The sequence below is a fragment of the Cebus imitator genome, unplaced genomic scaffold (assembly GCF_001604975.1).
Source record: "Cebus imitator isolate Cc_AM_T3 unplaced genomic scaffold, Cebus_imitator-1.0 Scaffold580, whole genome shotgun sequence".
Lineage (NCBI taxonomy): Eukaryota > Metazoa > Chordata > Mammalia > Primates > Cebidae > Cebus > Cebus imitator.
The window spans coordinates 117,955-140,972 of NW_016107895.1; the positions used below are offsets into that span (position 1 = coordinate 117,955).

A 23,018-nucleotide genomic window follows, 5' to 3' on the forward strand; every position below is an offset into this window, starting at 1 on the left:
AGGAATCATTTTCCCTCTAACTAGTGTTTTGAGTGTGAACTCATATAGATATCTGTCTTTGACATCCTATGAGATTTGGTTATTTTACGCCACCCAACAGCTGGCATTCCAGAAGACAGCCTGGGCTATAGCTGAAATACATAGCAAATGTCTTAAGTATACATCAAACCCCCAATTACCCAGAGTACTTAGATATGAAAGATTCTAGAGGATGGAGTATTTTGTTACCGAAGGTCATGTCACTCCTAACCCACTTTTGGTCCCCCTACTCTCAGTTTTTGAAATGTGGTAAAATGAATGTACTCTCTTTCCAGCCTTTGTAAGACAAGACCAGTTAGCCTAGTCGTTGTTCGGTTTTGAGGTTTCCAAGGGCCTGGGGATTCTCATACTTAACATAAGGAATCACACAGACTGGCCTGGAGAAGGTGTAAGAGATAGAGATCAACATCTACTGAGACCAGGTTATCCCCTAAAATATATTTTGCTTTTAATAAAATTCAAAGAGAAGAATAAGCTTCTCTTTTTTGTAAGTGGACTTTTTGTCTTCAAAGAAGGATGTGGGAAGAGACACTGTTAAAGAAGATTTCTGATTAGTAACATTACAATAAAAGGAATTCTTATTTAAAATTAACTGCAATTGAAGCCATTTTCATCAGAATAGCCTTGAACTGGAGTTATGACTAAATCTATCTAAGCCATTGTGCTATTTTTCTCAGTTATGAATGTGCCCAGAATGTCAGTGTCTGCAACATTTTCAGCCACTTGAATGTAATGGGGTTTGTTTTGTCAAAGAAGGATCACAAACTCCATGCAGGCCTTTTAGACACCGAGGCTCCAGTAGGGTGGACCAAACAGACCCAAAATGCGGTACAATATTCTTAACTGTTTCTTCTAATTTTTCCTTTCATTGGATGCCACGTTGGTTTCAGGAGTTACATATGTCTGGGAAACTGACACTGCAAAGTTCTGTCTTGTTCCCTGCCCTGATGCTAAGGGATAAATATAGATCTCAACCACTACAGAAATTTGGCCAGGATTTGAAGGGGGTGTGTGTATGAGGGGCAGTGACTGATGGGGCCACTCTGACATGTGGGCTAGAAAAAGGCTTCCTTATGTCCAAGACCCTCTTTGGGGCAGGAAGGTATGAAGTAGGGGCCTGGCTTCTAAAATCAGAAAGAATAATCCACATTTTAAGAAGCTCATGGATTGATACAAATAAGAACTATTGTAGGTGGCTTAGAGTGTGTGGTGGTTGGGGGGAGAGAGCAAAGGGAATCTTTCCTGACATCCTAGATCCTTTTGCATGAGATCAGCCTTATGAAAAAAGCAAGTTATTCTTGGCCATCTCCCCTCACCCCCAACTCCCACCCACACCCCACCCCTGCACACACTGATATCCAACTCTGAATTGAAAAGAACATGACTTAAGATTTCCATTGGGCCCATCATATCTCAAGTGCTGGAGAAAGACAAGGGGTGGAAAGACACATAAAGGGGGGTGGAGGGGAGGGTGAGTTGCTCATCCTCGTGACCCAGAATATCTCCCCCTCCTTGTAATGATGAGCTTGCTTTTCCATAAGGGCTTTCCCTTGATTCAGGGAAGGGGCCAACCAATGAGAGAGGGACGTGTTAGATTATTTTGGGGAAGGGCTCATGCCAGGAGGGTTCACTTTTACCAGGCGCCAAGTGTCCCCAGCAACCAGTGTCTCCTGTACCAGCAGAAACTCCAGAACTCTCACCCGCTTGCCTGCCTCTGCTGCGTCTTTGCCCACTGAACAGCCATGAGAAGGCAACTCCGGTCCAGAAGGACTCCATCCTTTCCTTACAGTTATCGCTACAGACTTGTGAGTGCCAGAGAGCAGAATATTTTGCTGCTCCCATCTTTTTTTAATGGGGCGGGTTGGGGGCTGTGTAGACCTTGATTTATGGCTGCCTCTCTCTGGGATGGGCAGAAACAGTGACGTTTAGGGAAGCCCAGGGTTTTGAAAAGGAGCAGTGACTCCGAGCTCCTCCGGGCACCCTAAATTGCTGGATAAAAGGGGGAACCCCCTCTTCCTGTGAAACAAAGATAAGGGAAAGAGAAGATAACAGAGAATAAGGGGCTTCTAAAATATTTTCTTGGGAGTATAGAATTTGCACAGACCTTTTGGAGTATGGGAGTAAAGGTTTAATTCTAATAGCAAGAAATTTAGCCAAGAGGGAAGGAAAGAGGAAGAGGAAATGAAAGGCGCTGCCTACCCAGCTGTCTCAGTACCCTTGGGTGGTAGCTTCTTAGAGCCCAGTTGCTCTCTTTCTAAAGTGGAAATTCCAAACTATAGTTAAAATCATAGAATCCCCAATAGGAGCTGGGAGGAATCCCAGACATCATCTCTCCAGAATCCCTCATTATGTAAAGGAGGCTGCTGTGGCTCAGAGCACACGAGTGACTTGCAAGTTAGTGGGGGAGCCAAAGCGAAAATGCAACATCCTCACTTGTAATCTTGTGCTCTTTCCATTGTATTTGCAGTATGCATTTTCCTAACCCCCTGATCTGCCACTACCCACTGCCATCCTGCCTGCCACCCAACATACAGGCACACATACATTCTTTCGGTGTCATCATTTTTCTCCAGGATGTATTACAAATTACTTGATCCAAAATTTCTTTGTATTTATTTTGCTATAAATCATTAATGTATGCCACACACAGTACTTTTGGGGGAGAGGATTTTGAAATCTTCCCCAGAGAGGATTGTGATCTGAGCCCCAGGAGGAAACAAAGCCTAAGCCATTTTTCTTTGGGTATGGCCACTTACGTAACCAGGGAATTAAGTGAAGACAGTCAACAGCCCACAGAAGAAAACACAAATTCTTCTAACCTCCTATCAACCAATAGAAGGCTTCTCTTACCTTTTTAGCCACAATTTGAAGAATCGTTGCTTCCAGATCTCAGAACAGTTACAATCTGCAGGTGTATAATACTGTTTCTTACTTGCCTTCTTTTCTATGTAATATTACTAAAATGTTGTGTATAATTTCAGTTATTTGTCAAGTGGTTTGGACTTTAAATGCATCAGGGGATCTTGCTCTTTCTAGTACTTGATCAAATTTAAAAAGAAATTAATACAGTCCTGTGCTAATTTCTCTTTTAAAATTAACCAGTCATTCACATGTTTATGAAGTATTACTCAATGCAGGGCACAAATTTAAAATTTATCCTTTGTGTCATACTGTTTGTTTATATATTTGTTTATATGTTTATATATTTAGATGGCTCAAAATGGAGCCACCTTCTGTTCTTCTGACTCTTCCCTTTTAGGGAAACCTGATGACCCCATTACATACCGACTACCATATCCCAGAACACTTATACACACTATCCCATGAGGGTAGTGCCTCTTTAGGAAAGTGACAAAACAGAATCTTAGGGATAAGGATTCTCATTACCAAAGGATTTTCTACTGGATTTGTTAAATAGTTACACAAAGATACATTTTACACAGGATTTAATTAATGAGGATCTTTTGGGGAAGGCCTCTCTTGCAGTGTGACCATCTCCTTTACCTGGAAGCAGGGGAGAGGAGAAAAAATTTGAGGTTTCTAAAGTAAAGCTTAGGAACCTCTCATAGCCTCTCAGGTGTGAGAGCTGTGGGGACAAATTAGCTGTGAGAAGATTAATTCTTCCCAGGAGGGTAAGACTCTAATGAGAGGCCATCTTTAATGGGATTATCATGAGAGCCCATATCTACAAATAAGATCAGGCTGAGGCCTAGGCCAGCTGCCTCATCTATGGAAGGTTGAAAGCAGGCATAGGCAACATGGAGAGAAAAGAAAATTGTTCAGGAAATATATATTTCTCCTCAATGAAATGTTATACTTCAAATTCACTGAGATTCTCAGGTGCAGTAGATTCTCTGGGGGTCATGATTGCTAACCACTGTGATATATATGACAACTCACTTAGGGTGACAAACTCTGTGAGAGCAGAGTCCTGCATCAGGAATTTTAAGTCAGGCAGGTATCACTGATATTTGGTTAGGACCTACTGGGTACTTAACTGTCAGCTTTATACTGTAGAGGGTCATCAAGAGGATAGAAAATATGGACTCTCCCTCTGGGTGCTCAAAATGTAGTTTGGGACGTCAAATGTGTACATAGGTTCACACACAAGTGAAAGATACTTACTTAAGAACATGTATTAATCCATTCAATGGATGAAGTTTATTTTCCCAAGCCTTACACTGTGAGCCTATGCCAGTCAGCCATCTTGATTGTAACCACTTAAAATATTTTTTTGTGTGTGTTTTTTGAGACAATGTCTCACTCTGTCACCCAGGCTGGAGTGCAGTGGCATGATCATAACTCACTGCAGCCTTGACCTTTCAGGCTCAAGTGATCCTCCTGCCTCAGCCTCCTGAGTAGCTAGGACTACAGGCACACGCCACCACGCCTGGTTAATTTTTTAAATATTGTAGATATGGGGTCTTGCTATGTTGCCCAGGCTGTCCTCAAACTCCTGGGTTCAAGTGATCCTCTTTTCTTGGCTTCCCAAAGTGTTGGGATTACAGGCATGAGCCACTGCACCTGGCCCTAAAATATTTTAGGAACACAGAACCTAAGATACTGTGTTTTGTTAATCTGCAAAGCTACCTCTAGGCACTTGTGCTCAATGTGATAGAGGAGAAACATCATTGTCCAGGTTTTCAAGAGACACAGGTTCTGAGGCTATCAACTCCATCATGGATTTACTGCATGGTTTTGACTAGATCCTGTCCCATCTCGGGACCTCAGATGAATAAGAAGGTCCCTGTCAGTTCTGACATGGTATTTTTTATAGAGCTGTACATTGGAGCAAATTAGAGAGCAATTCAAGAGGGCTTATAATCAAGAGCTAGATAGTGCTGTGCAGACCGAATGCTGAGAGCTGAGCCTTGTCATTCTGTATCACTTTTACTGATTCTGAACAATCCAATTTGCTGAGCCCCCCTCCCCTCAACAAAGGCAGCATTTTTAGCTGAGTGCCCTCTAAATGGCCTTTGAGGAATTAGGCAGGGAGCGGGCAGCACAGAGACCCTGATCTCTAGTGTTTGACACATCCAACCCCAACAGGTGCACAGGCCCTGCCACTCTTCAGACTTGGACAGCAGAGAGAAGGGAGGGCAGCCTCATTTTCTGCTGCTGCAGTAAGCCTTGGCAAACCCCCAAAGAGCAAAGATACAACTCTGTGGTCTGTGGCTGGGGGGTATTTGAAACACCACTTGGTGAAGTCTAGGTTTCTCTGTCTCTGTCTCTCTCTCTCTCTCTCTCTCTCTCTCTGTGTGTGTGTGTGTGTGTGTGTGTGTGTGTGTGTGTGTGTGTCTCCCCCCCCCCTTTCTTTTCAGTTTAATTTTCTTAGAACCACTCAGAGAAGATTACAGTTTCAAATCTCAAGTAATGGCTGCAATCAGTCAATCAACAACTATGTGCTGAGTATGTATTACATGCTCAGCTTTTTACCTAAGGTATAGGGGGAGACTAAGGAAGTCAGGGGTTCCAGCTCTCAGATGATCTTTCCAACCAATTTAAAGCAGGAAGAAATTCCAACTAGGGCAATAATCGTTCAAGAGAAGCAGCTAATAACTGTCCATCTCTTGTTATTTTTGGGAAGGAAGGCTAAGTTTTGAGGAGGGGTACAGCAGTTGGCCTCTCCTCCTGATATCTGTCCCAGGCTATTTTTAGACACAATTTGAAATGGTAAAGTTGAGCAGCTGAATGTGTACACGGTGTTAGGATGAAGCTGGCTTGGACTGAAAACTTGCCATCATGGACACAAATGTTTAAGACTATTCCATCCTCTTCCTGTGTGAGCTCACCTCTGCTCTGATAGGCCAAAGTTAAGTGGGAGGTCAAGGCCCCAGAACAGAGTAGTGATATGAACGGTCCTTGGAGAAGAGCCCAAATGCCTGAAGCTGAGAATAAAAGTTGCACCTCTATGGAAAGAATACTGAGTAAAAATGGGTCATAAAAAGGATATTTCCTCCAAAAGAACAGAGAGAAAGAAAATCTACTTCTTGTAACAATGTGTATGTTTATGGGGAAGTAGAAATTTGATGCATCTCCAAATATTGAATCATTTCCATTTATTTTTGGCTGGTGGGATGCACCATTGGACATTTGTTTTCAAATAGGGTATTGTGTTTTGTCACTGTTCCAGGATGATCAGGATGAACTGAACCAGAACTACTTAGCAGATGAAGAGGAGGAAGCAGAAGAAGAAGCTCGGGTGATGGTGGTGCCCAAGTCAGAGGAGGAGGAAGAAGAAAAGGATAAAGAAGAGGAGGAAGAGGAGAAAAAGGAGGAGGAAGAGGGTCAGGGTCAGCCCACAGGCAATACCTGGTGGCAGAAATTGCAGATCATGAGCGAATACCTGTGGGATCCAGAGAGAAGAATGTTTCTGGCCCGAACAGGTCAGAGTTGGAGTAAGTTTTAATAGTCCCAGTGCTAAAGTCTGGTGTCCTTTGCTTTTGGTGTGGTGTCCAGGGCTCCTTTACCATACGCTGGATGGGCTTGTCTGAACTTCTCTTTGCACTTCATGTAAAGGCATGAATGCCTAGGGAACTGCCTAGACTGTGGACAGATTCCATCAGAACAAACTCCAAATGATGAACAATCTTGATTGTGTAACTGAAATCCACTGGGCTCAATATCAGTTGCAATGGAGAGAGACAGTGAGAATGAGTTGAAAAAGTACATGATTCTTTTAAGTCCCTGTCCTGTCACTTTCTATCCACATGACCTTGGACTCATCATTTCCCCTCTCTGAGCCTTGGTTTCCTCACTCGCCAAATGAGGAAAACAATCCCTGCCTTGCTTCTCTCACAGGATCAGAGTGAGGCTCCAATTAGATGTTAAAACTGTAAAGTTGAAAGAACTATGCAGAAGACTTCTTATAGGATGTGAGACTCAAATCCCTTCTAACCTGACCAAGTGTTTTTATAAAGCCTCATCAGCTGGTAATGTCAGAGAAAGAGAGCCAGGAGGCGTGTCCCTGGCCCCAGCTAGTGGGTGTCTTCCTCTGCTATGATAGACATGCTTGATCAATGGTAGGATTATATTCCTTAGCATTTCCTCTTTGTACAACATGCTGCCATCATTGTTACTCCACAACTTCCCCAGTACTCCCCTTCTACAGTCTTACCCACCTCTTAAACTATTAATACTGAGCTTCTCCTTAGGAGATTTAGCCAGTGGTAAAATTCACACTTGCCACACTCTCTGTAAAGCTCAGAAAAAGAGGAACTGCTAGTTTAGACCTCAGTCAATCCACAGAAGAAAAAAATAAAGAATGCCAAGGATGAAATAACAGTCCCCTAGTGCCAAGGGTCTAGATTGCTGAAGTCGATGGCCATGTCTTCTAAAAGCCCCCTTGGCTAAGAATTCTGTCCGTCATAGCTAATGTTGCTATTTCAGCTCACTCAGGGTGAACAGCCAGCTCTGTTTCCTGGAATTAGGAATAGCAGGTGTGAGGCTCTCATCTCCCTTCACCCCTCCTCAATTCCGAGCCCCACCCCTGATCATCCCACAAACTCTCAACTGGAACAAATGTACCATTTAACCGACATTCCAACATTCTGGAAACTGTAGACAAATACTGGACACTCATTGGGGCTCTAAGGGTGCGCAGCTGTTTCTCCCTTGCCTAAAGAGGACTGGATAAACAGGTCTTGTGAAATGCAAGTGTGATTCTGGAAGGGGGAGCTTAAACAGCCAGCAGCCATTGAAACTTCACCAGATGAGCTGATGTAAATTGCTGCTGTGGAAGACAATCCATAGGCCAATAAGTGGGGATGAGGGAGGAAGGTTCAAGTGCCCAGAGAAGATATGGAAATGGGGGCATTACATGATAGGTCATACCCAGACCTCCAAGTAGCAGGTCTAATTGGAGCCCAGGAATTATTCTGTTGGGCTACCCTGGACGAATGGTAATGTTAATGCCTCAGCCATAAAGCACATGCCTTGCTGTCTTCTTTCCTGAGACCAAGGTGCTCACTATCACACTTACTAACGATGTCCCAATCTTGACATCAACCTGCCTAATATATTTAGCAGGCCTGTGAGTATAATCTGGGCCTTTCCTTTGGTAGCTATGCAGCCCCTATTCTTGAAAACTCTATGTTATTTTATTGGATACCAACAAGAATCATATGAGGTAGTAATGTTATTATCCCCATTTTACAGATGCAGAAACTGAGGCTTAGAGAGGGTAAGTAACTTGTCTATAGTCACATAGTTACTAAGTGGCAGTACTGGGATTTCAAACCCTGGTTGGATGAACACTGGAGTTCATTCTTTTGCCAGAACACTGCCCCATCTTCATGAACTCTAACAGTGAACAAAAGGCCCTGATGTGTAGGCCTCAGGACCTGATAGTGTGTTTTATTGGGAGAAATGAAGAGTTGGGAGCATGGTTACTTCATGGTCTATCCAAGCCTGGGTGGGGCATTGAGAAAAGAACCCTAGAGTACCTAGAAGAAAGACCCAGGTAATGCTTGGACATCCAGAGCAGAAAGTGGGATCAATGGGTTCAGATGGGGACTGTGCTTGATTTTGCCTGGGGGTGGCTGAGACAACTATCTTAATCTGTCATCACCTATCATGAACTCTAGGGCACCCACTCCCGGGTGAGGCTAAGGGGACTTATTGCTAGTGTCATTCCCCCCATCTACACCTTCCTGGCCACACATCCTGGGAAAGAAGGAAGATCTCTCCAAAGGAATGTACCTGTGTTCCTTTGCTTTCCCTTCATGCATGAAACTGAATCTTGTGGTCTCCATGGATGGCTCTAGCTGTTGATCCATTCCCAAGATGGGGATGGGGTAAACGAATGGAGGCAGAAACACAAGGCAAATCCCATTAGATAGCCAGTGGGTGATAGCCAAGTATCACAGGCACACATGTGCTGTCATTTATTCTCCAGGGACTTCAACTGAATCAATGTGTTCATGTTCCTTCTCTGCTTTAGTTCATCTAATAAAATAAAAAGGGTCAGTTCCATTTCCAGTCGGATTACTATGGGTTTTTTTCTCCCTTCCACAATACTTTTTCTGGTTAGTTCTATTTGGTTCATGGTTCAATTTAAAAATTAATATTTGGATTCAGTTTGGGGTACTGCAGAGTTAAGTGGTTTGTTCCAGTTTCTGGTTCATGATTCAGTGCAAATCTGTAGTTCCGACATCATGTCATTGCTATGAGCAGAGCCAAACATTGTTGCCCGAGAGAGCCCCAAGGAGGGCTTAAAAAGAGCTTCTCAGCAGCAATCTCATGCTCATTCACCTCACTTGATTTTGCCTAACCTGGGACAAACCTAGTCCTAATACAGCCCACAGAGGGAAAATTCATACAACTATGCTTCTGGTCCTACAGCACTAATAATAATGTTAACAATACCTGATGATGACTGCCACTTATAGTGCATTTAGTGTTTGCCAGGCTCTGTGCTATGCTGTTTATATGCATTATTCAATGCTAAGAAGTAAGTACCATTATTGCACAGACTAAGAAATTGAGGTCCAGGGAGGTGAACAGCATGTCCAAGATTAAACAGCTAGGAAGTGGTATAGTCAGGATAGGATGTAAGAAAAGACCGAATTTAAGATATTGTTAGGGATATAGATAAGAATATAAGGTAAGTGCTATATCTATCCCCATCTTACCTGTGAAGATTTGGAGATGCGAGAAAGTTCTGTAACTTGCCTAAGTTCGCAGGCAAGTGTCAGTGATTAGGTACTGTTTCCTCCTCCTCCCTTCCCCACCCTGTGTTAGTGTTCTTTTTGAAAAGCAGAGCTGTTTAAACTTTTGCTGAAGATGAATAAAATTTGAAATAAGCAGGACAAAACCTCACTTTGCCTTGATTGGAGACAAGTCCAGTGGAAATTCATCAAAAGTGTGAATTATAGACTATGTGGAAAGAAATGCTGTTTTCATCACTTGCAAATACCTATAATCAGTGGAACCAAGTTGCTAGGACTCTTCAGGGTACCCACTTTCATGAATAGCAAAGAATGATTTGTACTTAGGACATCAACTGTTGCCCAGAGGACTCTCAAGCAATTTGCCCTCTGCAGTACTTTAAACTCCACTCCCCTGTAATCTTGTTCATGGTCATCATTTGCTCAGCAAGCCGTTCCATCAGAGATGCTGTAAAGGTAAGCTGCAATCAGACCCCTGGCACAATTCTCACTGACTCACAATTGGTGAAATCTGAATAAGCAAGGACATACTGAGTCTGGGGAAATTTTTAAAGAGCCATTTTGTGTTTGGGTTGGTTTTGGTTCATGAGTCCAGGCAGGGAGGAAGGGCTTGTTGGCAAGCACTGACCACTCTCATCTTTGATTGCTCTGCAGGCCTGATCTTACTCATTTACTTCTTCTTCTATGCCTCCCTGGCTGCTGTGATCACCCTCTGCATGTACACATTATTTCTGACCATCAGTCCTTATATACCGACCTTTACAGAGCGGGTAAAGCCTCCTGGTGAGTGTGTCCTGATGCCCTGTGTTGTCAGAACTTGTTGGAAAGAAATATGCTTGCACAGCATGTTCAGCCTCAATTAACTTTGGCTCTTCCTGGTAATGACTTAGAGATCCAATTATTAAGAGGAAAAGTAAAATGGTACTTGGCAAATTATGGTTCTTTTCATTTTGATTGCCTGGGGGGAAATGGTTTCATGGGAATCAGTAAAAAAAAAAAAAAATCCCAAGAATGGGTTAATATATCCAAGACCTGTTTTCATTGCCAGGAGTTATGATCAGACCCTTCGCCCATAGCCTTAACTTCAACTTCAACGTTTCTGAACCTGACACTTGGCAGCATTATGTGATTAGCCTAAATGGCTTTCTCCAGGGTAAGTAAGTTTCTCTGAATAGTGGAAAGCTCTTTTGAAAGGTGATGGGTGGGAATCCAAAATTCAAAATTCACCTGGCCCAGGAATCCCAGTCTTACTAACCCGAACTCATTATGATCTTTCCTTACTTTGCATTGCCCTTAGCACCTGTAGATACAATCAGAATTGCTCTAGTGTGTGATTGTATGATGCCTTGAAAGCATACAAGCCAATTTTCCAGCAAGATAAGCTCTTTGAGGCAGAGAACTTTTTTTCTTTTCTTGAACATGATACAGCACCCAGTTAAGTCCTGAGCATATCCGGATGGCTCAATAATGATCATTTATAGATGATAATTCTGTGGGGGAGATAGTGGTGGGAAAAGAAGAGTGTTCTCCAGAGCTGGAAGATTCCTATCTTCTAAACTTTCTCAAGGTAAAAGAAGTCATTTCTTGGAGATGGGCTAACTTGAAGGGAGAGGCAAGTGTCTTTATTTAACAACATTCCTGAAAGGAGTTAGAGGAAGAATCTCTGGGTGTTGCTCCAACATTCTGACCCCAAGTATTTTTGAGGTGCCTATCTCTACAGTGTCATCACACAAATTTTCGGAGGCAAATGAATGGCTTTGTGGGAGACCCTTCCACAAGGTAAAATCTGAGGTAGTGGCTTGGTTAAGGTTAACAGAGCACACAGGTTCTTTATGCAGCTATCAAAGAGGAGCTCCAGTGGGGTTTGCATTTCTGCACCTAATCTTTGTGGGGAAAAATGCCAGTCATTCTGGTTTGCTTGTCCTGGCCTGGTTGAAGTGGGGTTGATCCATTCTATGGGCAGCCACTATTATAACGTGTGCACTGAATTAGGAGGAGAACAATCTCTTATCATGTACTAGGAAGTGTTATTTAAATACATAAATTTTGCCATTTAACTTTAATTCTGCATAATAAAGTTGATCGTCCTCATTTTATAAATAAGAGAACTGAGACTCAAAAAGGGGAAGTAGCTTGATCAAAGTCTTCTGGCAGCAGAACCAGTGTTTGAATCCACATTTCATGTTCTTGACAGTCTTGCTGCTATAAATGTTATACAGGGACCAACAGCATGGACATCTCCTGGGAGTTTGTTAGAAGCACAAAATCTCAGACAACATCCTAGACCTGCTAAACCAAAATATGCATTTTTTAAAAATCCACAGGTGATTTGTAGAAACTTTAAAGTTTGAGAAATGCTGCTTTTCATAATTCTATGCTGCTGTCATATGACCAAGCATTAGAAACTCAGCTTTATATCAATAGGGCTCAGTGTTATTTTGGTAAGTCTGAGCTTCAGATTCCTTACCTGTGAAATGAGGGAAGACGGGGCTGGGTTCTTTCTGAGTCCATGTAGTTTTATTTTTAGCCACAGAAATGCTTTGGGCATCTTGGCCAGCACAATATCTTCCTTTGATTCAGAATGCTTGCAAGCGATTGCAGATACATTGACAGAATCCCTGCTAAGAAAATCCCTCCAAGAAGCTAGTAGACAGAGAAATATCAATTCTGACCTGATGGTGGAAGCAGGGAATGTTAGGAAAAGCTCTGGTTTTTTAGTTCCTAAGAGTAGATAACGTGTCCTGCTAAAAACAAGCACATCTCTGAAATAGACATCCCAGAGTATCAGTTTCATTCCCATGAGGACTGGGATTTTGCAATAAGGGTCATGCCCATGTCACATTATTTTTAATGGAACGGCCTCAAGAGAAACAATGAGCACATGATTGCAGCCTCTATTTAGAAAGTTACTTGAGCATAGTTCTTGTTCTAAAAAAAAAATTAAAACAAAGCCTTGAATTAAATGTAGCTTTGTCAAAGGAAAAATAAAAGCATAGCCATAATTGGAATATATTTAAAATTTCCAGTTGCCAATTAACAATATCAAACCCAAGTCACAACCTGTGAACCTATTATTAGACAAGGATTCGGCAGTACATTTTGAGTTTTACGTTTGGTAGATCATAGGAGCACAATCTCCTCTGAAATACTGAGCTACTTTGAACATTAATACATGGGATTGAGTCTAACAGGTCTAACTGGGCTCCGTCTTCTAGAATCAAATTGGAAATAATGCAGTAATTTCTAAAGCCCAGTTTTATGTATGGAATTTGGTAGCCAAAAGAGTTACCTCACAGATAGTCCCTTTACGCTTTCTCCCTGATATGTATATATCCTTGGACACATGTTACATTCCATCCAGTGTAAAGGGACATTGACCCTGAATGTCTCAGGCCTCAGTAGATAAGATCTCATGCCCTCACCTTCCCCTCAGAGACCTTGTGGTTGTCACTGGTTTCTTTTAACTTATGCTTCTATTTTGCAGTGCTAACTTCCCTCTGTAAAGGACGAAGAGCTGGCTTATTCCCTCCCCCTCTTCCTCCTCCTCCACCTCCTGCTCCTCCTCCTTCTCCACCTCCTTCTCCTCTTCTTCTTCTTCCACTTTCCTTCTGTCTTACAGCTCATACTTCACACTCTCTTACAATCAGGTGCCTCTCACTGACTTCAAAGGGAGACACTGTAACTGCCTAATGGGTTCACCTTGCCCACTGCCTAGACAGGGCTGATTTATCAAGACATGGGAATTGCAATAGAGAAAGGGTAATTAACACCCAGCTGGCTGTGAGGGACACTGGAGTTTTATTATTACCCCAATCAGTCTGCCCAGACCTTTTTTTTTTTTTTTCCAGAGCCTCGCTCTGTTGTCAGGCTGGAGTGCAGTGGTGCAATCTCTGCTCACTGTAACCTCTGCCTCCCAAGTTCAAGCGATTCTCCTGCCTCAGCCGCCTCAGTAGCTGGGACTGCAGGTGCGCGCCACCACACCCAGCTAATTTTTGTATTTTTAGTAGACACGGGGTTTCACCATGTTGGTCAGGCTGGTCTCAAATACCTGACCTTGTGTTCTGCCTGCCTCAGCCTCCCAAAGTGCTGGGATTACAGATGTGAGCCACTGCACCCGGCCTCCGCAGGACTATTTCTATATTGCAATAAAATCCATGCACATTGGGTTGCCAGTGCCCTGCCAGTAGAGACAGTACCAGAGTCGGCTCCCAGCCCAAGAGAACTAGGTGGCTGCTTGGGGTGGCCTCTGGATCCGCTGCCAGGTGTGGGGGCTACTGAACCACGAGCAGGTAGCCACAAGGGCAATTCCAAATGAGCCCCCAAATTTGTAACCACCCAATTGGTTCACCTTGAAACCTAAGTGAAGTTAAGGAGATTTAACCCAAGAACTTAGCCTCCTTATATATACCATACCTTGAATGTTTCAGTCCCTCTTCCAAAATCTACCAACTATGTGCCTATTTCTCTCTCAGAAGTAGAAGGGACAGCATTCCAAGTTTATAGTTTATCATATCTGAAAATAAATGGTGGAAGATGGAGAAAATTTATAAAGTGACAAAGGACCCAGAGATGGATAACCAGAAGTTCCACAGGAATGAAAAGCAAGGGAACAGGCAATCAAATTGGGCTGAAGTGACTAGTTAGGAAGACTTCCTAGAGGGCTGCTGCTGATGAAGGCTGTTGGGAACCCCTGATGCCAGGTCACAGGTAGACTGAATGGGCTTTCAGAGGAGTACAAATAAGCTGGAGAAAGGAAGCCTGGGAGGGAGGACTACTGAATGCATGGCCTTCCCCTGTAGCACCTGTCTAACATAACCCATTGCCACTCACACATGCTTTAGGTTATAATGACAGTCTTCAAGAGGAAATGAATGTAGATTGTCCCCCGGGGCAGTACTTCATCCAAGATGGTGATGAGGATGAGGACAAGAAGGCCTGCCAATTTAAGCGCTCTTTCCTAAAGAACTGCTCTGGTCTGGAGGACCCAACTTTTGGATACTCTACTGGACAGCCATGCATCCTTCTAAAGATGAACCGGGTATATTGGATTTTCATATCTGGTGGTAATAAGTGAATGAATTAGATAGGAGGGCTCTGATCACTCCATTTGTCTTGGGCTGGTCATTTTTACTGACAGCATCAGAAATACAAACAACCAGACAAACCTAACAATTTCTTTTTCCCCCGAGCACTTCCTATGACCATTCTTCTGCCTCACCCCTAAACCTGTCCCTTGATGGCCTCTGTTAAGAATGGGGTCCTAGCCAAGTTCAGTGGCTTGAGCTTCTAATCCAAGCTACTTGAGAGGCTGAGGAAGGAGGATTGCTTGAGCTTAGGAGTTCAAGTTTAACTTGAGCAACATAGTGAGACCTCATCTTTAATTTTTAAAAAAGCATTTTTTAATAAAGAATGGAGTACTGAGCTGTCTGGAACAGGGGATTGATATGAGGGTGGCATGGGGGACAGTTCTTATATCATAAAAAATGCATTTTTCTTCCAACCTGTCATGCCTTAGGTGTGTAGGAGCCTTGTCAGTCACACCCCTCTTGAAATTAGAAAGTTATTTACATCTTTAGACTTGTCTTGCTCTGGTTTCCTGTGTGTAAATACCAGGCATAAATACAACATGGAGTAAGCTGCTGAGCTCTGAAGATATTTTTCATTTTCTGCTTTTGTGACATTTCTGAGAAGGCAAAATAGACGAAGCATTTGCCCGAGGAAGGATGATTGGGAGGAGGTTTAGAAAAGCCCAATTTTTACTGTCCAATATGTTTTACTAAACAAACAAACAAACAAACAAAACACTGGTTTTCTTTTGATAGATTGTAGGCTTTCGTCCTGAGCTTGGAGATCCTGTGAAGGTTTCCTGCAAAGTTCAGGTAAAGAGCCTTTTTGAGTAAGCATTGTTAGCACATCTGTTTCATGTAAAAATGTAGTCCATCCCTTTCAGGGACATACACGTGGATGGTAGTCTAGGGAAAAGTTAATCTTTTCATAACTACACCTCTCTTTAGTTCCTTCAGGTTTTCCTCTTTTCAGAAAGCATTCAAGTCATGTGTGTTTGTGTGTATAGTGTATGCGTGTGTATGCGTGTGTGTCAGTGTGTCATGATTAATACTTGTGAAAACCAAAGACTGAACTTCAGCTAGGGGCCACAGCAGGGAACAACAATGTGCAAAGTCATTAATTGGGATTCGGTTTACACTCGCTTTTAGCTCTAATTATTTGTTTCTTTGAAGTAAACAAACAGCTTTCATTAGAGTCATTAGTTCCCAGATTTTAAAACTGAATTTCACATTTTGTAGCAATGACCAGTAGCACTGGGTGTTGCAATAACAAATGATTACAAGGGAAGTATAAACAGAACTCTATTAATATGCTAATTAACTGCCCTTCGAGGGACCATTAACTTCTATCTCATCTGCACCAATTAGCTCCCTTGTAGGAAAAAGCCCTTAGATCTTGGGTTTGCTTCTTAAACAGGAAGCAGCTCTCTCCAGTTCTGTGACATCAACTGCATCCCCAGCCCTGGTTAGTTGTCTTGCAAATATGTGAGGCCTGGTAATTCCATTCCCAGTATGAGAAATACAGTTGAATACTTCAGTCCCCATGGTGGCAGATCAGAAAACAGCAAATGGCAGCATTTTATTCAGCCAATATCCCACATTCAGCAAGCATTTATTGATCACTTGTTATATATAAAATCCTCTGCTGGGTGTTAGAAGTGTTGAGGTAAAAGTATGACTCTGTCTCTGAAATTAAGACAATCAAGTATAACAAATGCTGTGAAAAGTGAAGATAAGCTCTGAAAGTCAGGCTGTACTTGCCAAATGAACAAGGTAGGAAGGACATTCTGTTCTCATGTGTTTGTGTAAATATTCACAATGTGAGGTGCTATTACAAACTATCTGAATTGATTCCTCAGGCCTTCATGAAAAATGAATGTCATTGCTTTTTAGAAGAATGTATTAAAAGTAAATCATAAAGACCAAGTTAGTCTTAAGCTAGCATATTAACTGGACAGAGTTCTACTTATAGTTCCCTAACAGAAGCTGTTTGTTTTTTGGCTTACATCAAACCTTGCTGAGAACTATATTTTCTAAAATTTTTAAAAGTTTCAATTATTAGTTTTAGTTGCCTTCTTACAAATTTTATGTCCTTTTTGAAAAAAAAATTAAGAATCTCTATACATTGTATAATGATTAATACTAGTCAAATCCACACCCACTTGTGGAAATCAAGTAGGATGAGGTAATGACTAGAATAAATTAAAGAGGGCTTAATTTGTACCAAGAACAATTACAGTATATTGACAGAAGTAATCACATGACCTTAGTAAATAATTTGCTAGTAGTGATGTACTATTTGTCCTTACTAGCCCCTAGACCTCTGCTATTTAGGGCAAGCCTAATGTATCTCAGAATTGGCAGCCCCCTACCTGACATAATGTGATGAAGGTAGACTTGTTTACTTATTATTTCCATACCCAGGTTCTTCTTGCTGACCCCTCTGACCCCACCTACTGTAATTAAGCACTACAGAGAATGTGGTCAGAGACATGAGTCTATGTGAGCCAACTGTAGGCTGTGTGCCTGTGTATCAGGTGCCTATGCATTTGATCTGCCTTCCAATAGAACCGAGCCTGCAGTGTGTAAATCGTGGAGTAGGATTTACTAAACATGTTCTAACACATACCTCCCTCAGCTCCAAAGTCCAAGACTGGGTGCCAGGCCCAGCATGATTTTTTGGAGAAAGGCTGGAGTTGTAGGGCCTCTTTCCAGAGCAGCATCAGGTACTGCAAGCCCTTTGGATTGCTTCTGTCTGGGTCCCCTAGACGCCAACAAAGAGCCAAACTGAGCACTTTTGGCCTCCTCAGCTCAGGCCTTCTATTCAGTATTCTTTGAACTGAAAAGCCAAGGCATAGTCACTCCGTAAAAATGCTCCATTGGGGATAGGTCAGGGCTGAGCTCTGCCCCATTCTGCTTTCATGGTCTTCCTGGAACAGCTGGTTATGGGTCACACAGTGATTTCACCTCGGGTACAACTCCCTTTAGCTCAGACTCTAACCCACTCTGTGACCCAGCACCCGACATATACCTGTTTTTGCTTACAGAGAGGTGATGAAAATGACATCCGATCCATCAGGTACTACCCAGAGTCAGCTTCTTTTGACCTCCGCTACTACCCTTACTACGGCAAACTGACTCACGTAAGCTGTATCCTCTTTAGTCATTGCTGTCAGAAAGGGCTCAGTGACAAAGGAAGAGCTGGCTGAGATCTATGAGAATCAGGGGGCAGCAGTTAGTACAGGGGTAAATAGCTGCTGGCCATAACCAGGAGCTCCCTCATCCAATTCTTATCACAACCACACTCCTTTCCATTTCTGAAAAAATCTTACATATGGCCTAGTTTAGCCGTTTAAGTTTGTATATGGGAAAATTGGGGTTTGGAAAGAGAAAGTGACTTGCCCAAGATCACACTGCTAGTTAGTGGCAGAGCCAGGAGCAGGTAAGTTACTACCATTGTGCTTAAACATGCCCTAAGGTAAGTTACTACCATTGTGCTTAAACATGCCCTAATAATCTCACTTCTGTTTCTCCCATTTGAAGCGTTGGGGTAAGTTGCCAACATAGGATAGACACTAGTTTTGGTTTAATTCATGGTGTGATTTCCAGAAAAATCATATCATGCTGAGTCAGAATTGGCTTCCCCGGAGGACAATTAGATATCAGAAAGTGACTTATTAGAGAAATGTATGATTTTCCCACACTTTCCCAACTCAAGGAGAGTATGTCAGTTGCTTTGGCCATTTGTGAATTGGCATCACGGGATTTACTCAGTTCTCTTTGTAAGAGTTATCATCCTGCAGTGATTATTTGATCACTTCCCTCATACCACCTCCCCACACTTAGAATTCATTGTTCTTCCATCTACAGGTTAACTACACCTCCCCGCTGGTGGCAATGCACTTTACAGACGTGGTGAAGAACCAAGCAGTGCCTGTGCAGTGCCAACTGAAGGGCAAAGGCATCATAAATGATGTCATCAATGATCGTTTTGTGGGCAGGGTAATCTTTACCCTGAACATAGAAACCTAAAAATCTCAGGGGGCCACTCCTACCAGTTCTGTTTCTGTTTTATCTCATGGTATCTCTGGTAGCACGTGAATTCTTTTTCTTCAATTAGGACACAGCCAGATGGACATCTAAGACAGCAGATCATCTTACCTTGCCTATGACATGTGTATAAAATGATGTTATGGGAGCTGTTTGATTTTTTTAAAGGTAGTCTCTCCTGATGAAAAATAGAGTATATTAATTTCCTTTCCTTCCACTTAAAACTAAAATCTATTCTTGCTGCTAGTAGTCTCCCTGTAGCATAAACATAGTATCTGATAAAATTCACAATAGCTGTGCAATAGCCACGAAAGAGAATTTCTATTATGATTATAAATTCATCATGTTTTCTAAAATTCTGCTAGTTTTAGAGGTCAGATTCCTCCCAACCAGGCTAATAATCTAACCAATTTTATAAAAATCTGCCTAAGCCAGGTGTGGTGGCATGCACCTGTAGTCTCACCTATTCGGGAGATTAAAGCAGGAGGATTGCTTGAGCCTGGGAGGTCGAGGCTGCAGTGAGCTGAATTGCACTCCAGCCTGTGTGACAGAGCAAGATCCTGTCTCTGAAGGAAAAAAAAACCTGTCTGGCAAGGTCCTTCCCTGGGAATCACCACTCAGACCAACCTAGACAACCTAGACCCACTGTACCTATAGAGCTCTATATCCAGAGGGGCTTAAGAAACTGCTGCCTCCCACAGACAACTAAATGCTGATTCGAAAACTAGGTTATTTTCAACTGGGGGAAAAAAACAGTGCTAACAGGATATTGTTCTAGGATAGAGATGAATACCATCCTTGTGACTTTTTAAAGAGGCAGGTCTCACTGCAACTGGGGAGAACACTTAGCATATGGATGTGATTGGTGTTTGATTCCTTGCTCTCTAAAGGCAAACATTCCTGCAAACAGGTTTTTGTCAGCTTCAGGCAGAGGAGACAACATGGAAGAAGATCTCCACCAGCTAATTCTTCTTGGGCTATTTGTTTGACAGTAGCATGAGGTTTTCCGAGACCATTGGGGTGGTTACATTGACCTGCAATTACAGCTCTGGAGATTGAAATCAGAGTCTGTCAATGAATACATGACAAGACAGAATGTTCCTGCCAGGGCAGGCAAAAGCCAAGTCCATTAGCCAGTTTAGCATTTACTTTAAAAATGACATGAGGCAGATGCTTATCCAGGATGTGGATCAGCCAGGTCACTTTGTCTGATCTTTGGTCACCTGATCACTCCACTGCTTCTTATCACCTCCACCAGGGGGAGGGCTGGGACAAGGAGAAAAAAAGCAAGCATTAGCGAATAGTATAGTGTCTCAGGTTCCGAAGCAAGTTTAAATGCCTCGTAGGAGCGTCCAAAGTCTGAATCTCCTCTACGATGTTTACTTTCTCCCAAAACAGGGAACTGGCAGTCTAGTAGTGAAGACAAGCAAGTGGAGAAGTTATATAGTATAGTTTGATGAGCGTTATAAAACCAGTATGTGGAAAGCTATGGGAACATGAGGAAAAATATCCTGAGCTGAGAAAGTAGCAGACGAAATTTCACATGCAAAGCCAGAGTCATGAAGAGACCATGGTGTGTCTGAGTAACTGTGAGCAGTATATGTAGCTGGAATGACAAGGGCTCAGAGGAATGGCAGGGAGTGTCAGGAGATCGAGCTAGAGGGGTATTCAGGGATGGAAAGAGAACTTTGAGTTTTATCCAATAGGTGAAAATGAGTCATTAAAGCATTTAAATCAGGGAGGCTCTGTGGTCACATTTGTGTTTTATTTTATTTTTTGTTGTCGTTTCTTTGGTTTCTTTGTTTGTTTTTGAGACGGAGTTTCGGTCTTGTCACCTAGGCTGCAGTCCAGTGGTGCAATCTTGACTCACTGAAACCTCTGCCTCCTGGGTTCAAGCGATTCTCCAGCCTCAGCCTCCCAAGTAGCTGGGACTACAGGTGCACACCACCACGCCCAGCTAATCTTTGTATTTTTGGTGGAGACGGGGTTTCACCATGTTGGCCAGGCTGGCTTTGAACTCCTGACCTTGTGATCCTCCTGCCTCAGCCTCCCAAAGTGCTGAGATTACAGGTGTGAGCCACCGCGCCCGGCTTGCATTTTAGAAAGAGCACTTGGCAACCACTATGTGAAGGGTGATTGGAGAAGGACAAGACTGGAGAATGGGGAATAAGGAAGGAGGAGTTTGGAAAATGACTCCGAAGGTTTGAGCTTGGCTAGAACTGGTAAGGTGGTGACATTGTTGATCAGGACTGGGAATACAAGAGAGAAGCAGGTTTGGAGAGATCAATTTTGAACATTTTAGATGTGATTTTCTATTGATCAGACATTGATGTGGAGATGTAAACACATGTAGGGTTGGAAAGAAGGAAAGATGAGAACAAAAGCAACATTGGGTTAAGTGAATTCACTTAGGAAATTTTAAGCTATTTAATCTTGAGAATTAAAGCCAGTCATGTAAACATCCTACACCAATCTAATCCCTAATGTGATTTTTTCTCTTGGCATTGTGGCAGAAAGAATAGCTGTTCCTCTTTGGAATCTCCTTCCCAGACACCTTGCAAGTCTTATTGACGGAGTAAAGGGGGGCCAACCACTATTGGCAAGTAATAGAAGATATAGGATCTTCTATAGCAGGTTAATTGAAAATACAAAAACAAACAAACAAACAATGAAGCTGCCTCCTTTCAACCATTTTCTTTTAACAAATTCAATTTACAAAGCTAACCTTTAAAAAGACAAAGAACAAAATGAAAAAAGACAACAACTCAGTTATTTGAAAATTACCTCAAACAATCAAACTCTCAAGATTCAGTAGTAAAAGATAATAGAATGTTAGATCTGGAAAGGATATTAGAGAGTGTTTAGAAAAAACAACTTGCATTGCATCTGACTCCAGGTCCAGTGCTCTTTCTACTCTGAGCTGCTGCTTAACAGAAAGTACCATCTTTTTAAAAATCAATGAACGATATCCCAAACATTTTGAAACATATGTCAAATTTGAGTTAAAACAGTTAACATTTCACAGGAATTCAACTACTGGTGCTATATTTTTTACATAATACATTATCCTGTTAAATGCATTGACTATTAGACAAGGAATTATGAATCATCTGTCAAACAATATTTCTCTTTCAATGGAATCCATTGTGTCCACAATTGCAAAGCAATATTGAAGAGTACTAAGATAGTTTGGGTTGTCAGCTAGGACATGAAAAAAATACCGTTATCATACAGAACTGGATTCATTAATGTTCTAACTGTTCAATAAACTTCCAGTAAATTAAATAGTTCCCCATACTGTGCTGCATCAGGATTTGATTTGTATGCCATCTGTTGCAATGTACTTGGTTTTACTTGACTGCCAATGAGAAATACCACTTCTAAATATCTTCATGGTTTTGTCCATGCTGGACTTTGGTTATGATTTTTCACCTTCTACCCCCCTGAAATCATTATCCTAAAGTAACCTTTCTTAGGCATCTTTTTTCTGGGAATCAACATGTAAAAACATTTATATTGTGTTGAGGAGTTGTCAACAACAATAAACTGAAATAAAAAAGAAATGTATGATTTTCTCCTTCTAGACCATATCGCTAATTTTCCCAGAGGAATATTGGGCAGCCATGTGGGTGGAAAACTTGACAACTGACAACCTGTTAGTTAAATATTGTTTTTCTTTTCTCTCCCCTCTTTTTGACTCTTGGGATTTAGTTACAGGAGGATAAAACTAAAAGTTGTTTCATTTCTGGGCATTTTTTCTTTTGCAGTCTCTGTGCTCTGGTTTCTCAGAAGATGGCTTTGTGAGAGCAGCCTTTCTTTATCAAGGTTGAGCCCTGGTGTAAACTGTTCTGTTTGTCTGTATAGGAGAGGAACACTAAGATAAACTTTCAGGTGGAGGGACAGAACCAAAATTGAAAGAGAAACTTTGTTTGATGAAAGTCTGGCCACAGACTGTCTCCCAGAGCAAATCTCTAATGGCAATTGCAATTAAAGACAGAAATATTTCCAGTCCCTTACTCAACTCAGATGCTAGGCTGTGGCAGGAATCTTTCCTTCTTTTCTCAGAAGCTGCCCTGGCCTAAAGTCTACTAGGCAACAGATCCATTATCCCAACATATTTCTCCCTGTCTACATTCTTCATTAGAGTCATTTTCTTTACTAACTCCCTATTAAAATATTCATACATAATCAAGTA

At 42.1% G+C, this 23,018-nt stretch overlaps 1 protein-coding gene across 4 annotated transcripts; it reads left to right on the top strand.

Moving 5' to 3' along the window:
* The first annotated feature begins 1,627 nt into the window (after positions 1 to 1,627).
* Positions 1,628 to 22,398, top strand: ATP1B4 (ATPase Na+/K+ transporting family member beta 4). Of its 4 annotated transcripts, none has more exons than XM_017516348.2 (8): positions 1,628 to 1,844; positions 6,173 to 6,437; positions 10,362 to 10,490; positions 10,756 to 10,860; positions 14,549 to 14,745; positions 15,530 to 15,586; positions 17,821 to 17,916; positions 18,894 to 19,884. In XM_017516348.2, exons 1-8 carry the CDS (start codon positions 1,782 to 1,784, stop codon positions 18,954 to 18,956), a joined length of 975 nt encoding a protein of 324 aa, XP_017371837.1. In that variant the 5' UTR covers positions 1,628 to 1,781; the 3' UTR covers positions 18,957 to 19,884. The 4 variants fall into 4 exon arrangements, with proteins under 4 accessions (XP_017371837.1, XP_017371838.1, XP_017371835.1 ...); XM_017516346.2 differs by having other exon boundaries at positions 1,630 to 1,844; positions 6,173 to 6,425; positions 18,644 to 22,398; XM_017516345.2 differs by having other exon boundaries at positions 1,631 to 1,844; positions 18,644 to 22,398.
* Positions 22,399 to 23,018: the final 620 nt, after the last annotated feature.

What these genes read in the sequence shown, in the direction of transcription:
- ATP1B4 (XM_017516345.2), top strand. Translation starts at nt 1,782, where the DNA reads ATGAGAAGGCAACTCCGGTCCAGAAGGACTCCATCCTTTCCTTACAGT. An exon ending in ACAGTTATCGCTACAGACTT is followed by an intron (nt 1,845 to 6,172) that starts GTGAGTGCCAGA and finishes TCACTGTTCCAG; the next exon opens with GATGATCAGGATGAACTGAA. An exon ending in AGGTTTCCTGCAAAGTTCAG is followed by an intron (nt 15,587 to 17,820) that starts GTAAAGAGCCTT and finishes TTTTGCTTACAG; the next exon opens with AGAGGTGATGAAAATGACAT.